Source organism: Oryza sativa, chromosome 5 (genome assembly GCF_034140825.1).
Source record: "Oryza sativa Japonica Group chromosome 5, ASM3414082v1".
NCBI classification, from domain to species: Eukaryota; Viridiplantae; Streptophyta; class Magnoliopsida; order Poales; family Poaceae; genus Oryza; species Oryza sativa.
Window position 1 is genome coordinate 5377955 of NC_089039.1, and position 16307 is coordinate 5394261.

Consider the following 16307-nt stretch of genomic DNA (forward strand, 5'->3'; position numbering starts at 1 on the left):
CAACCGTTTCCGACCGTTTTCACCCTGGAGGTGCGCCTAATCAATCTAATCTAACGGTTGATAATGTTGGACCACCGATTTAATTGAAAGTCGAGGGATGGATGTTTTGCTTTATCTAATCCAATGGTGTAAAATAATGGGTCCACCAATTTAAGTAAAATCGACGTTGAGATTAAATAATGCCACATGGCAATGTATCCATCAATTTAAGTAGAAATCGATAATCGATTACTTCTTTTTTTTTATGATTTTATAGTATTTCTCTAATTTAATAGCACCAAGTAGCGGTTTAAAAGTGTTTGTTGTAAGATGTATAAAGTGACAGAGGGAGAGTTAGTAGACCTAGTAGGTGAAAGTCTATTTGTGGGGCATTTTTGCCTGTGAAAATAATTTTGGTTTTAATTAATTTTTCATAAAGACAAAGAAAGAAACATATAGAAGTACGTAGGTACATTGCACATTACGTACGCTTGTTTGTTTGTAGAGGGGAGCTTCCAGATGTGATTTTTACTGCCAAATAGATCTAACGATCTAAAATAATGGGTCCACCAATTTAAATGAAAATCAATGGTCGGATTTATTTTTTTTTATTAGAATGCCACTTGGCGACTCGATAGCGTTTATAGGAAGTTTAATGGACTTTTAGTATATAATAGATTATAGCTCTCGACGAGATCTACAATTTTGTAGGTGATAACTTTTTCATTTGAAATCTTTTAGATATTCAAATCTATGATTCAAATCTCAGTTAGGTAGGCTCAAATGGAACGATATGCATTTTCCAACAGAATTGATGCATAGGTGAGTTGGTAAAAGAGAGCACGTGTGAAGGATAGGTCTTAAGTTCGAATCCTAGCCAAGACACGATATCAAAAAAAATAAACAGATAGGATGATAGATTAATATTTGAACTTTTAATTTGGTGCGCAAAACTATTGCCACATATGGAGTGGTGGCAATAATTTTTATTACAACGATGTGAAGTGTTGCAATATGTCTTTTTGCCACATCCATTCCGTGGCAACATCTAAATTTATTGCTACTAAATAAAAATCGTTGCAATAACCTATTACTACGCTATTTATTACCACGACTAGCAACAATTTTAAAATTGTGGCAACATGTATCTATTGTCATAATTTTAGTATTGATGCCACGTTTTTTTTTCGTAGCATCAAATGATTTTTCTAGTAGTGTACCTAAGTACACTTATATTTTGCACTATGTGACTATTGCTTCTGTTTTTATAAATATGATTTCTATTTTGCAGACAAAACAAATAATATCTTCAATATAATGTTAAGTTTGAACCCGTCACGTTCAAAGATGAACATGTACATTCATGCATTTGCAAAAAGGTGAACCTACCCATCGGACAAGGTGGGTCGATCGACCCAGCTATAGCCCGTGTCACCCCCACACCCCACATAGACACCTCTAGCCCTCCTAGCAGCATATCCTGTCAACCCACCAGCCTGATAAGTCAACAACTGCCCATCATCAACGTTAGTCACGTACTCCCTTTGTCCCAAAAAGAGACAACTCCTAGCTTCCCAATGCATAATTAAAAGAGAGGATAAAGGACCAAAACATCCCTCATAAATAGCAAATTAGTATTGATGGATAGGTAGATAAGGGGTATTGAAGAAATAAAATTTTTCGATTTGTAGTTGATTTATTTTGGGACAAAGTTTAAATTACAGAAGTTGATTTATTTTGGGACGGAGGTAGTACGTCTCACGTACATGGAACGATCAACGTCTTTCAACTCCGATTGGCATCACTGTTGGAGTTGGATGGTTCGTCTTGCAACCAACGCCGATGTTATACCGCCGTTCTGCCTGTTATTTTGGTGTATGGTGAATGTTATGGAGTATTGCTTCATTTTTAAATGAAAGGCACCATCTTAGATTTTTTTTCCTTTAGTTGATTGGTTGTAGTACTATATTTTCTAAGTTATTATAAAATAAATATGCGATATATATTTGATTGCCATTATCGAGTTAGTATATCTTCACTCTGTTTATATTTTAAAGCTGTGTACTCCTAGCTATAGCACTAAAGACCGAACTTAGTATGGACTAATTACAGCGATAACCATCGGTAATTGCTACTACTCCATGCAGTACTTGGTTTCCATATTTTTGCATGCGTCGGTCGTTGGAGGCAAGCAAGCAAGCTGCAGCGTCGTCAGAGGTAGACGCATCGATGTTGTTCTTCCATGTCCTTCGAATCTTCATGATTGCCGCTCTCTGCTTAATTACTGTTCTCTTCACGCACACCGTCCAAATCCCATCCATCTATCCATCCGTCCACACACCTGCAAGTTTAAATTCCCATGCAGTTACTACATGAACAGTACTGCTGTCAAGTTTAATTAATTTCGCGCCGCTCCTCCTTCTGCCTACTCCCTCCCCGGCACCGCTCCTCCTTCTGCCTACTCCCTCCCCCGGCACCACTCCGTCCTCCTCCGCTTGCTCCCTCCCCCGGCGCCGCTCCCTCCCCCAGCGCCCGTTAGTCCTCCTCCGCCCGCTCATGCAGCTCCTTCCCTACACACGCTCGCTCGCCCGCGCCGCTCCTCATTCTGCCGTTCGCCGCTCACGCCTGTGCCTGCTCGCTTGCACGCCGCTCCTTCCATCCACACCGCCGGTCGCCGGTTGTTTGCCGCTCCTGCTTCCACCGCCCGCCGTTCGCTGCTCCTTCCTCACTAGGAGTAGACGTGGTGCTAACATCTCCAAACGTCATTCATCCCATCCCCACCCCTATCCATTCTACCAAACAAAAAACTAGCATCATCTCATTTTATAAACCAAACAAGTATGTGAGATCACCCAATCCCTAAAATCAGGGATGGTTTCATCCTATCCCACATAGTCCCCAAACAAAACACATGCTTAGTTGTACGCAAAACGAGAAAGCTTATGAGCACATGGTTTATAACTATCATAAACTCAAAATTTTGGTTTTTTTGAAAGAAACTAATTATATGTAGAAAAGTTTTTTTTAAAAAAATAAACATAGTTTAACAGTTTAGAAAACGTACTAACAGAAAATGAGAAAGTTACCGCTCAGATCTTAGACTTAACTCCATAGACTCATATGAAAGGTCACTCATAAATTATTTTTCACGAATAAGCTGTTTGGTATATAAATCAGCTCTCGGTCAACCGATGAGGTTGTACTTTGGATACATGTGTGCGAGTGCATCTTTCGTGTATAACGTGGCCCTGTTCTTCCCCTCCCCACACACATGAATGTGTGTGTATTTAAACGGCTTTTGGGGGGTCACCTTTCGCAGGTACTATACCCCAAGAGCTGAAAAAATTGCAAGGCCGGGGCTTAGCCATATCTGCTAGCAGAAACCTGTAGGCTGGATCATGTACCAGCTGCATTTGATGCATACCCTATGCTTTAGCTAAGGAGGAGTACGATCGATTCATCAATATCGCTCGATCGGTGACGACGTCGTCCCTGCGACATCAGATCGTACTACTGCTACAGTACAGCTTTTGCCTGTTCCAATCACTAACCAGCCTGCCTCTCTCTCTCTCTCTGCCATGGATGGCTAGCTAGCTAGATCGATCTATCGATGCAGAGTGATTAGCTAGCTAGCTAGAATTGGTGAATTGTGGTGACGACGAGATCGTTAGCAACAGTGGCCACGAGTCAAGATGCTGTATATATGTATGGATGAGTCATCAGTGTGATGCATGATCTCACATCTCGTCACTGATGATCTCCAGCTTGAGCTTGCGCTGAGGTGAGCTGAGCTACACTGCTGCTTCTTTGACCTTCTCCATCGATCGAATCCCGTGGTGATAAACTGTTAACTGAGGTAATTGTAACTACTGCAGCTTCGTCTCTCTCTCTCTCTCTCTCACGAAAGATGCGTGATGCTGATGCATATGCGGTTTTTTGGATGTACTGTTTGGACGGTTGCATACTGTGCCCGTTCAATGTCAGCATCTCCATCTTCATATGTTGCTGCCCCGCCTCATCTCGATCGCCAACTTCTATTGTTTCGCTTGTGCTTATACTTATAAGTTAAAATTTAAATTTTAAAATTTAGTTTTGAAGTTAATTTTAAGATTTTTTTTATCATAGTTTATTTCACACCATTATTTGCTTTTCAGTAGTTTAATAACATATAAATAAAAGTTATATTTATAGGTTAGTTTTGAGAGCACTGCTCCCGTCCAGCAAACGGTACCCCCAGGTACCGGTACCCCTGGTACGAAACTTAATTTGACCATTGAATTAGAGCGGGGCACGATCGGGATTGAACTTAATCTCGCGAGGACTCAGTCTCCTGCCCATGCGCTGCATCCGCATCTGAAGTCTACGCCGTGTCACCGCCGCAATCCTTTCGCCCTACTCCGACGCGGTGTCCAAGTGCCGTCCTCTTCCGGCCTCTGATGCGGTGGTGTGGCGGCTCGCCTCTCGGCTGCCCCTGTGCGGTACGGCAGCTCGTCCTTCGTCCACGGTCACAACTTGTCCCCTCCCCTCCATCCTCTATGCATCTCGGCTGGTGGCACCTACGCAGTCTCCGGCACAGGATCACAACACCCTGAGTTTCTTTACGGAAGATGTATGAGAGAGATGAAGTATTTCTTTCCTGCTGGACATTGCTTTGCTGCTATATTCATTGGAAGAATCTGCTATGTTGATGGGAGAGGCTGAGTTTGATTTATGTTGTGTGCCAAGTTCTGGACCTAGTTCCTTGTCTTTTGATATATGTAATGAACCTACTTGATTTTGCTGAAAGTATGAATGTAATAGTAGTAAAAAAGTAGATGTTCTGAAAGTTTGTAGTTTCTTGCTCTGATGTGTAAACTGTTCTTTCGTTGTAGACCTTAAGCTTACTGTTTCATCTTAAACAAAATTAACATCGGCGGTCATTGAGCAAATTGTCAACTATCTTGAATAAAAGGGACACTATTACAACTAGTGATCCCATAAATAAACTTCTGAAATTCTTCGATCTCTTTTCTTTGCTTGCCCAATTTCTTCTTGCTTGTGCGATCCATGGCCAAAAGCCTTTCAGCCATCTCAATATCTAGCTTCGTTTTTTCTTCTTTCTGTCCCCTCCTTCTAGGTTTGCTAATGCTCGCGATCCAATGCATACCACAGCGATGCGATTCCCTGAACAAAGGCTTGCGATGGCGTCGGTAGACGAGCTGTCGAGGCCATATTCGCCGCGCTGAGCTAGTCGCCATGGTCACCTCTTCTTGTTGGTGCATTGAGGTCATCATCATCCAGGGGTAGATCGACTCCCAGAAATCGGCGGCGGCCGGACCTGGACCGGCTACGGGAAGGGCAAGTTGGGAATGGGCAGGTTGGCGACGGTTGGTTGCAGTGAGGGAGGAAGCGAAGTCCGGCGAGATTGGCTGTGCCGCCGCCAGGGACGACGGAAGGGGATCGGGAAGAGACAGATTACCGGGTCAGGGACTTGTACCGTCTCTATGAAAATTGACTAACCACGTAAAAATCCAATTCTGCCCTTCCACTAGTTCCATACACGCGAACAAAGGGGGAGGTACCCTGCACCGGATTCCTGTACCTCGCGGTACCGATGATTGTGGGTCGTTTGATCTGGCTGAATGGACGGTTACGATTGCAGTACCGCGTGGTACCAAAAATTCTGCTGGACAGTAAAAAATCTCTTTGATTTGCTAATAAGCAGTATGAATAAACATATGCATAAGCGAAAGGCTAGGTGCTACTACTTCTACTGTGGAAGTGCTCATGGAGGGGGGCCGAATGGCCGATCGATCGAGAAAGCATTCATCCATTCCATTCTCTCGCTCTCTCAAAAGTTGCAATCTTTTTTTTTTCTCCTCTTCTTCTTTTTCTTTTTCGTTTTCCAGCTCATCTCTGATGGATCATCTCTCTCTCCCCGTGTGGTAATTCCGATGTGATCGATGACGCGTGCATGCGTCGGAGTAGGAGTACAGCCTCTGTTGTTCTTTTTGGTCTTCTTCTTCTACTTCCTCCCAAAAATGCGTTGTGAGCGAGAAAAAGAGAAGCTTTTTTTTGGTGTGCGTGAGTGTGCAACTCTCAATATTTGTTGCCCGAAATCTTTCGAGTTTGCGTCTTTTTGGGCTTACACTGTCCCTTTTTTATCGCTGCGTCCAATCCTAATCCACTATTTATGCCTAATTAATTACTCCGTCTGTTCTTGAATATGACAACTTAACTTAAGTAGTGGATTGAACCTTACGTGGTACTGTACTATATATCTAGACATACATTATATCTAGATATATTGTACCAGGTAATATCTCATATAGTACTAGGATGTTATATTCTCTGGTACTCTCTACCGGTAGTACAGTAGGAATGGTCTGAATTGTTCGTTATTAAGGGTAAATTATAAATTTACTAATATAATGATTACGGAATACTTTATTATTTATGTTTTTTTTGTCTAAATCAATTTATGGTCATCCATTTTATTGGCATCACTCATATTTTATCGAAAAGAAAAATAAAAGAGAAAGAAGATTTAGTCACTAATAAATGACGATTATACCTTACACCTATTTTTTTTACAATAATGCTCCCTCAAAATTTCTATAACCACTAACTGAAATGGTAATATAAATAGATCTAAACCACTAGATAAAAAAGATAAACTGTTCATATTGCTTTCTATCAGTAGCCTGGGATTGGGACGGAGGAAGCGAAGAGAGAGAAAGAGAGAGGTGGTTTTGTTTTGTTTGTCCGGTAATGGCTGCCGCATTGGTGGTGGTGGCCTCCTCTCCTCTTCTTTTATTTCGAACGCGACGCCACCCACGCGCCTCCCCCTCCCCCCTGCGGTTTCCCTCTCTTATTCAAAACCTGTCTCGATTCTCACTCACTCTCACTCACTCGGACTCCTCACCCGCTAGCTACCCCGGAGCGCGCCGCGCCACCGCTCGACAGCGGCGAGATGGGCAAGGCGGCGCGGTGGTTCCGCAACATGTGGGGAGGAGGGAGGAAGGAGCAGAAGGGCGAGGCGCCGGCGAGTGGGGGGAAGAGGTGGAGCTTCGGGAAGTCGTCGAGGGACTCGGCGGAGGCCGCGGCGGCTGCTGCTGCGGCGGCGGCGGAGGCTTCCGGGGGCAATGCGGCGATCGCCAGGGCGGCCGAGGCGGCGTGGCTCAGGTCGGTGTACGCCGACACGGAGCGGGAGCAGAGCAAGCACGCCATCGCCGTCGCCGCGGCCACCGCGGCGGCGGCTGATGCCGCCGTGGCGGCCGCTCAGGCCGCCGTCGCCGTCGTGCGGCTTACTAGCAAGGGCCGCTCGGCTCCCGTCCTCGCCGCCACCGTCGCCGGCGACACGCGCAGCCTTGCCGCCGCCGCCGTCAGAATCCAGACGGCATTCAGAGGCTTCCTGGTAAGCAACGGGTGCTCGTCTTCTTGCTCTGGTTTCGTCGTCGTCGTCGTCGCCATTGTCGTTAATCATGGCGTGTGTTCGTGCAGGCGAAGAAGGCGCTGCGAGCGCTCAAGGCGCTGGTGAAGCTGCAGGCGCTGGTGCGCGGCTACCTCGTTCGCCGGCAGGCCGCCGCCACGCTGCAGAGCATGCAGGCGCTCGTCCGCGCCCAGGCCACTGTCCGCGCCCACCGCAGTGGCGCCGGCGCCGCCGCCAATCTCCCGCACCTCCACCACGCTCCCTTCTGGCCCCGCCGCTCGCTGGTACGCCGCTGGCTAAATCTCGCCGACGACATCGCCATGTATATGTTCGATGTTGACGTTGTGTGTTGGCGATGGATGCAGCAGGAGAGGTGCGCCGGCGACGACACGAGGAGCGAGCACGGTGTGGCGGCGTACAGCCGGCGGCTGTCGGCGAGCATCGAGTCGTCGTCGTACGGGTACGACCGGAGCCCCAAGATCGTGGAGGTGGACACCGGGAGGCCCAAGTCGCGGTCGTCGTCGTCGCGGCGGGCGAGCTCCCCGCTGCTGCTCGACGCCGCTGGGTGCGCGAGCGGCGGCGAGGACTGGTGCGCCAACTCCATGTCGTCGCCGCTCCCGTGCTACCTCCCCGGCGGCGCGCCGCCGCCCCGCATCGCCGTCCCGACGTCGCGCCACTTCCCCGACTACGACTGGTGCGCGCTGGAGAAGGCCCGGCCGGCGACGGCGCAGAGCACGCCGCGGTACGCGCACGCGCCGCCGACGCCGACCAAGAGCGTGTGCGGCGGCGGCGGCGGCGGCGGCATCCACTCGTCGCCGCTCAACTGCCCGAACTACATGTCCAACACGCAGTCGTTCGAGGCGAAGGTGCGTTCGCAGAGCGCGCCGAAGCAGCGGCCGGAGACCGGCGGCGCCGGCGCCGGCGGCGGCCGGAAGCGGGTGCCGCTGAGCGAGGTGGTGGTGGTGGAGTCCAGGGCGAGCTTGAGCGGCGTGGGCATGCAGCGCTCGTGCAACCGGGTGCAGGAGGCGTTCAACTTCAAGACGGCCGTCGTCGGCCGCCTCGACCGCTCGTCGGAGTCCGGCGAGAACGACCGCCACGCGTTCTTGCAGAGGAGGTGGTGATAACGTCATCCGAGCAATCCATGGGAATGAATGAGTGAGACGACGAGGAGAGCTTTTTGAGTTGGTAATTAGAAATAAGAATGCGTTTTAATGTGTTCTTGGGAGCTCTCTCGTTTTTATTTTTCATTTTTGTTTCTTTTTTTTTTGCTTTTAATTTGTGATCAATCATGTGGGTTTCTGTTCTTTTCTGAACTGTTTTTCATCCTCTTTTTTTGTGTGTGTTAATGGGTGCCAAACTAGTGTGTATGAGGAAAATTTGATTCATACTACACTTGGATGTAAATTCTTGCTAGCTATTCTCTCTGTCCCAAAATGAAACCTAGCTGTTGTCTTGTTATTTGGATGGTTCTTAAATGTTTTATCATTTTTTAAAATTAAGATATTACAAATACTTGAATTATGTGAAACTATTAAAGAAAAACTAAAGCTCCGGGTAAATTTGTTGAATAAAAAGCACAATTTAGATTAGTCTCGGATTCATGAAGTCATGATCCTGTTCTCCGACACTGGGACAGTAGCATGGGAAGTGGGACCAATTATGAATGATTTTGTGTGCTTGTTTTGGTTAGCTTCCAGGCTTTCTTGACATCCAAATCTAGGATATGTAGTACTACTACTAATCACTTTGTTGTGGAAAAAAATATAGGAGTATATTAGTTATATGATTTCGACAAAACTGAGGGAGAAACTAATCAGTGTATATGATAAATGTGCTCTATAGGAAAATGCAATAATCGAGACAAGAATGGATACATGGGTTTTATATAACCTGGTTTATTCGAAGTGTTCTATAATGGGCTTTATTCATAAGTAGTAAAAATTAAATCTAGACCGTCTTTTTCTTCTAATATATATTGTAATGTATATGTACCACTATCTCAATTACTGATAATAGAATATTTTTCTATTGATAGTATAACTCATAAATCAATATTTTTCTGCTGGTAATAACAGTAGAATCTAAGTAACATTAGTAGAGACCACATCTACTCAGTTTATTTAATGTTCTACAACTTATGAAGTTATTAGGGACGGTCATAGCACAACTCATCGAGATTTTTTCATGGATTGAGGGAGTTTGAGGTAATGGTTTGAAGGAGACCAAGACAAGTTTGCATATAACGTGGTAACAAGATTGTTTTGCCCTTGGGCAGGGGCAGCGGGGGCGATAATTATATACACAACAAGTAAGACGGTGATATGAGTATATTAGAGTCACGCCTGTGATGGAACCAGAATCTTATTCCTAAGCCTAGTGCTAAATTAGTATTATTTATATAATTTTATCTTCATGTTCTAATTTTTAGAATTTTAAAGTACAATTTTAATAGATATTTCAGGTCGGGAGTGGGATTGCACAACCCTACTCCTATATCTGCCTCTAAGTCACACCATTTGGCAGATACATCTAGGGCATGTTTGGCTGTCGTTCCCGCGGCAGCGCTGCTGCTGCAGCGCTTGTGTTGTGCGGTTGCAGTTTTGCTGCTGCTAGCTATCGTGCAGCTGCAAAAAATACCAGCCGAACATGCCCTTAAACCTTTGAATTTTCTCTAATTGAGAACACTCAGATTAGTTTTGAATTTAAAATTTTATTCCCACATGGACCATTCCTTTCATTATTTAGCAACCATTTAAATAGCTCTATCTGCTTGTGATTCTTTCAATTCTCTAGCAAGAACCAATAGCCTATTAGTTTCGCTTGTACTTATACATACAAGCAAAAATTTAAATTTTAACCTTAATTTTGAAGTTAATTTGGTGACTTTTTCATTGTAGTTTATCTTCAAACATTTGCTTTCAAATCACTAAGGACATATGTATATAAAACTTTTACCTATAAATTATATTTGGTAGCTAATAAGTAATAAGCCACACTGATAAGTAGTATAATATAAGGGAAACAATGGGGTTGCAGGTTTTGTTTTGGTCTGGAATTACATTTAAGGCTAGTTTTGAATAGCAAAATCGAACATAGATAATTAAATTTCCACAGTTTTGGTCTGGAATTATGTTTATTATGTGCAAATAGGAGTTTTTATTTGGGGGAGGGGGAGGGTCTTAGTACAGTATGTTTGAACAAGAATTACAAAAGGCCGAACCTTTTCAGAAATTTCCTGTTGTCTCTCTTTGCCAAAGCTTTCTGACCTTTTTTGTGTCACGTGTGCTTTATATCAAAAACTATTTTGAACCAAAGAACAAGCTTTGAGTACTAAGCTGGAAAAAGGAAATGAAATGTCGGTAATGGGAAATTTGGATCAGTACCAAAATTAATGATTATTCTTTATTCCACGGTTTGGTTTGTCCTACCGTTCACTCCTCCTGGATTAATATGATTTTCTTGATTAACTTCTACATAAAAATTTTTTACACAAAACACATATTTAGTAGTTGGAGAAACGTGTTCATGGATAATGAGGAATTAGCTATTCCAAATAGCTACTTACTCTCTCCGTCCCAAAAAGAAAAAAAAAGAATAATCTAGATGAGAATTTAACACTACCTAGGACAATAAATTTGTACAACCTCTTATCCATATTTATTATCCTGAGTGGTATCAAATCATCACCTATCTTGCCTTCTTTTTTTTAGATGGAGAGAGTAGAACTCAGCCTAAGATGATGGTACGTGATATGGTACGGCAGGAGTATTAACCTTGCACCATGAGTTGTTGAATTTTTATCAAAGTAGAGAACACTGAGATTAGTTTTGAATTTAAAATTTTTATAACCGTACATGGACCATTCCTTCATTATTTAGCAATCATTCAAATTAGCCCCACCTGCTTGTGATTCTCCAAGTTCTGTACCGAGAGGTATAAAGCAAGACTTCATTTGGCCAGTCCTCGACTGTGATTGTGGTGCATGGAAGCAGGTTTTGCTGCTTGCTGTTGCTGCAGCCGCAGCCGAGCATCCCCTCTGTTCTTTTAGCGAAATGTAACATAACACCAGCTAGAAGATTAATTACTTTTCTTTTTTGATTTGAAATGTTTATTATCTGCAAATAGGAGAGATCACTCCGTTTTTCCCTTTTTTGCGAGGAAACATCTCAGTACTTTTCAACAAGAATAAAAAAGGTTGATGTTTTTTCTTTTTTTTTATTGGCGTTTGAGCCGCGGAAAATTTTTAAATTTTATACTTAATTTTAAGTTGATATTGAGGTTTCTATTATAGTTTATTTTTCAGACTTAGCTTTATTGCTATCAATAAATTACTTTTAATTACTTCATGAAGTTTTCCACGGCTCATCAACCATAGACCAGATGATGAGAGGCTGTCAGAAATTTCCTTGTGCACGTCTTTCACTTTGCCAAAGCTTTCTGACCTTTTCGTTCCACGTGTGCTTCATATCAACAACTCTTTTGAATGAAAGAACAAAGCTTTTTGGGTTTTATAGAAGCTATTACTAATTGGGTAGAGATTGCGGTAACGAATTAACGATCACTACAAACAATAAACCTATCATGCAGCTCGTAGGCTGTTATTAACCGGGTAGAAAAATCGAATTGAATCCTACATGATCTACTAGCATTCTAGCTAGCTAACACACTTGTATTATTAAGTACTTGCATATACTATATAGCTAGATTGGGCCTCTTTTCATAAGGTAATTAGAGTATAGAGATTGTGATATGATTAGAACAAATACTAATGAGCATAGCAGCTCGTAGCTATGGGCGCTGTTATAAATTGGACCGCATAATCGAATTGAATCCTAGCCATATGATCTACCAATAGCATTTTTTTAGAGAAAACACTAATAGCATTCTAGCTTGCACAGGCTGCACAGTACTCTACTTATCATTTGGAATTCTTTCTGTAGATCCTACTACTATAGGGTACCATGCATGTAGATATTTGACCTCCTCCTTTAGATGAGCTACCAAAGCTAATGGCATACTCTCTCCGTCCAAAAAAAAACAAACCCTGGTTTTCGTGTCTAACGTTTGACCGTCTGTCTTATTTAAAAAAATTATGAAAAAATATTAAAAAGATAAGTCACGCATAAAGTATTAATCATGTTTTATCATCTAACAACAATGAAAATACTAATTATAAAAAATTTCATATAAGACGGACAGTCAAACGTTGGCACGGAAACCCAGGGTTTGCCTTTTTTTTTTGGGACGAAGGGAGTGCAGTATATATGGGCCTACCAAAAACACTCCAAGCTTTGTGCAAAGCGAGAGGCTCCCATCGGATGGCCTATTCAGTCAAAGAAAAGGCCAAAATTTAAATTTTCAAATTTAATTTTGACATTGATTTTGAGATATTTTCAACGTAATTTCTTTTTCAGCATTGACTTTTAAGTCACCGAGAACACATATATTAAAGTTTTACCTACAAATTTATTTTTATTCTCTAATAAGCCGTTTTGACTTATTACGAAAAAAGCCAAATAATGAGGCCCAAAGACTGCACCTCCATCTTTTGTTAGCTTAGCCTAGCTAGTCCAGCTAAAAAAGACAATGTATACTCCATATATCACGGTTTGTTTTGAATTCAGCTTGATTTGATTTGATTTGATCTCAATAGAACATTTGAGATTCGTGCTTGGATCGGAGGGAGAGGGGAGGAGGAGGATGAGGAGCGGACCACAGAGACACAAAAACTGTGCGCGGCGTGACAGAGAGGGAGTAGGGAGCGCTCGTGACGACGCGTGGGGCATATCAGTGTGCATCTCTCTGTCGCTCGGTCGGACTCCCCACTGCCAACCCGGACCCACCTGCTCCCTCTCCTCCAAAGCTTATCCGATCTCTCTTTACAGAAGCGCTCCCATTGGCCCAATGCCCATCGTATAATCCTAACAATAATATTATACTTATACTTCCTTTATATTAAGTTTATTTTTAGCTCATTTATTTTATCTCATAATAATTTTATTTTAGATTAACCATTGCATTCGATTTTAAAAATAGGAATTTGATTGTATTGGCTGTAGATAAAGTTATGGATAGTTGCATTGGATTTGATAGATTATGGACATTCTAGTCTTTTTGTTTTTTATTGGTATGTGCGGAATGAGTGAAAAATGAACTTATTCTGAGATAGGGGAGTACTACTTTTTTCTTTTGCGATTAGACGGGAAACACATATGCACATACACCACTGCACAAGTAACATCATACACACATCCATGCAAATGCATTATTTAATACATGCTCTAAAAGAGATGGAAACCCACCTACATGTGCCTAATATTAATTCGTGGGAATTATAATTTTAATTCTGGTGGGTGGAATCATGCACTCATGACTGCTCCCCCATACCACTGGTGTTTTCCCAAAATCTCACACTATTTTATTCCCTCGTTACCAAAATAAGTTCATTCAAAATACATTGATTTTTAAGCAGAATTTAATTTTATCTTAAAAATAGGTTGAATTTCATTTCTCAGTGTATGCATCAAGAAATTTTATTTCCGATGCCCCTTACTTATCAACTGTCAATATTGTTAATGAGAGTCCCCCTCTCTGTTAACATCTTTTTTAGATACTAGCAGGGGTGATTTCATTTTAAAACAAGGGAAGCATTTTAAAATTAGATAAATAAATTATTCCGAATAAAAATAAATTTATGATTATGAAAATACAAAGACCAAACATATGTAATCTTAGAGACTATATCAATATCCAAAAAACTATTTTAAAAAATAATGAAGCGAGAAATTATTCACAATAAACTTATAAAAAAATAAGGGTCTTAAAAATGGATAGGGGTTTGTTCCATATCGACGGATTTAAATTGCCTTTCTAGTGCAATTTATTGATTTTTTTTTGTTGAAAACATAGTGATTCAAATTCATAATTGCCTTATTTTTTTTCCCAAAGGAATGAGTTGTTTTGTTTGTTTGCTAGTAGGGCTGTATCTTTTGCTCCCAGCTTGTTAAGTTACTGCTTGTGATCGATTTGTCATGTTTCCGGCAACTAGCTCCAACTCCTGACTCGGGTTTGTTAAGTGGGCCTAATATGTTTTCGTTTGGTTGTGGGGTGGTATTCAATTTTCAAGCCTCCTGAGGTTAATTGTAGTAAATAGTTATCGAAAAGGATTTTTTTTTTGCCAACTCTTCAACTATATATATATATTTTTATCAAAACACAGTGAGGGGTCCCCACGGTTTTGATAAAAAAAATAGAACTAAAATAATATACAAAATTTGGCAGATGCCAGGAAAGAAAAGAAAAGTCAATCCATGACTCAAATCTGGCTTTAAATTTCTTCTCCAAAAAGAATCAAAAGGCTGAATTTCCTGAAAAATCTTAAATCACACCGTAAAGTCTTAAAAAACAGAGGACGAAGATAACATCATGCAAAATCGTGATGCTGGTGCTATGTTGTCAATATCACACACTTTCATTTTCTAGCTATGTATGACACATAGCCAGAAATGCCTATATAATGTCGTACTTAGCCAGAATGCTTATATTTCAAAATGGAAGGAGTACTTATACTAATATAGGAGTATATACTGACAAATTTAACTGCAAAAGATAAAAACAATTATTAATACATTTGCATACATGCAATTTAGGCCCCATTCGCTTCATTGTTTGGAAGTTACAACTTCCTCATTTTTCATTAGCGCACGTCTCAAATTGTTTAACAGAGTGTTTTTTTTAAAAAAAAAACAACCTTGTATATGATAGTAGAAGTTTCTTTTCTAAAAAATCAATTAAACTTGTTTTTCAAGTTTATAGTAATTAATATTATAATTAATTATGTGCTAATGATTTGTCTTGTTTTACATGTCACCAGGCCCGGCCCTGAGGAGGTCGAGCTGTGCCACCGCACTATGCCCTCGAAGTCGAGCGGCCCAACCCCATATATGTATGCTATGGATATAGGAGCCCATAGGCCATAGGAACTTAGATTTAGAAAGCCCGGGAGAGGAAGATATACAACTTATTTGATAAGAATGTTTTTTTATGTATTACATTTGTTAGAAACATCATTATATTATCAGAGTTGTATTAAAGAGCCTATCTTTCTAGCTTCGCTCCGGGCCACTAAATTGACAGGATCGGACCTGCATGTCACAAAGTTACCACAACGAATGGCCGAAAATAACTCAGCTTAGGTCGTGTTCTATAGTCCCCTCTCCCAATTTTCACTTCCTTGTTTTTCGTGCGCACATTTTCCGAACCATTAAATGGTGTATTTTTTTATAAAAAATATAGGAAAATTGCTTTTAAAATTATGTTAATCTAATTTTTAAAGTTTTCTAAACTAATGCTTAATTATTTATGCGCTAATGAGTTATCCCCTTTCCTATGCAGGGGAAAAGTTCCCAATCAGCATATCCCAACACAGCCTTAGTAGTAGTACTCCAGTTTAAAACATGGCAAGGAAGGGGTTGCTTTGATACTGGCACACAAATCATTTCATGTTCCAAATTTGAATGTGATGCTATCCAGATCCATATGCACCCCATCCATACATTATACCACCACTTGAGCATGTGAGATAGTAGAAGTTGGCCTGAACACAGTCAGGACTCAGGACCCAGGGAGAGACTCTGGCCACTGCTGTTGCCTATTGCTGCTAACTGATCTAGCAGCAGCAGTGAACTGAAAGTCTGAAAATCACCCTCTATTCAACCATCCATGCATGTTTTGCTCTGTTTGTGAGGGGCTACTTGCTTTCTTTTCAGCAATGATTAGGTTCTGATTTGATAGATGAGGAGGGGATAGATACGGTGATGCTGATGCTGGTGTTTGTTCCCTGGAGTACATTGGGGTAGTACTGCCACATTTTTGTTCTTTTCTCAAGATTCTTGTCCTTGAGCTCTGTTTTCCTTTC

At 41.8% G+C, this 16307-nt stretch overlaps 1 protein-coding gene across 1 annotated transcript; it reads left to right on the forward strand.

The window, feature by feature from the left end:
• Positions 1-6776: 6776 nt before the first annotated feature.
• Positions 6777-8848, forward strand: LOC4338011 (protein IQ-domain 26). The gene is made up of 3 exons (XM_015783473.3): positions 6777-7375; positions 7462-7674; positions 7756-8848. The coding sequence occupies exons 1-3, from the start codon at positions 6932-6934 to the stop codon at positions 8509-8511; spliced, it is 1413 nt and encodes a 470-aa protein (XP_015638959.1). The 5' UTR covers positions 6777-6931; the 3' UTR covers positions 8512-8848.
• The last annotated feature ends 7459 nt before the right edge of the window (positions 8849-16307 follow it).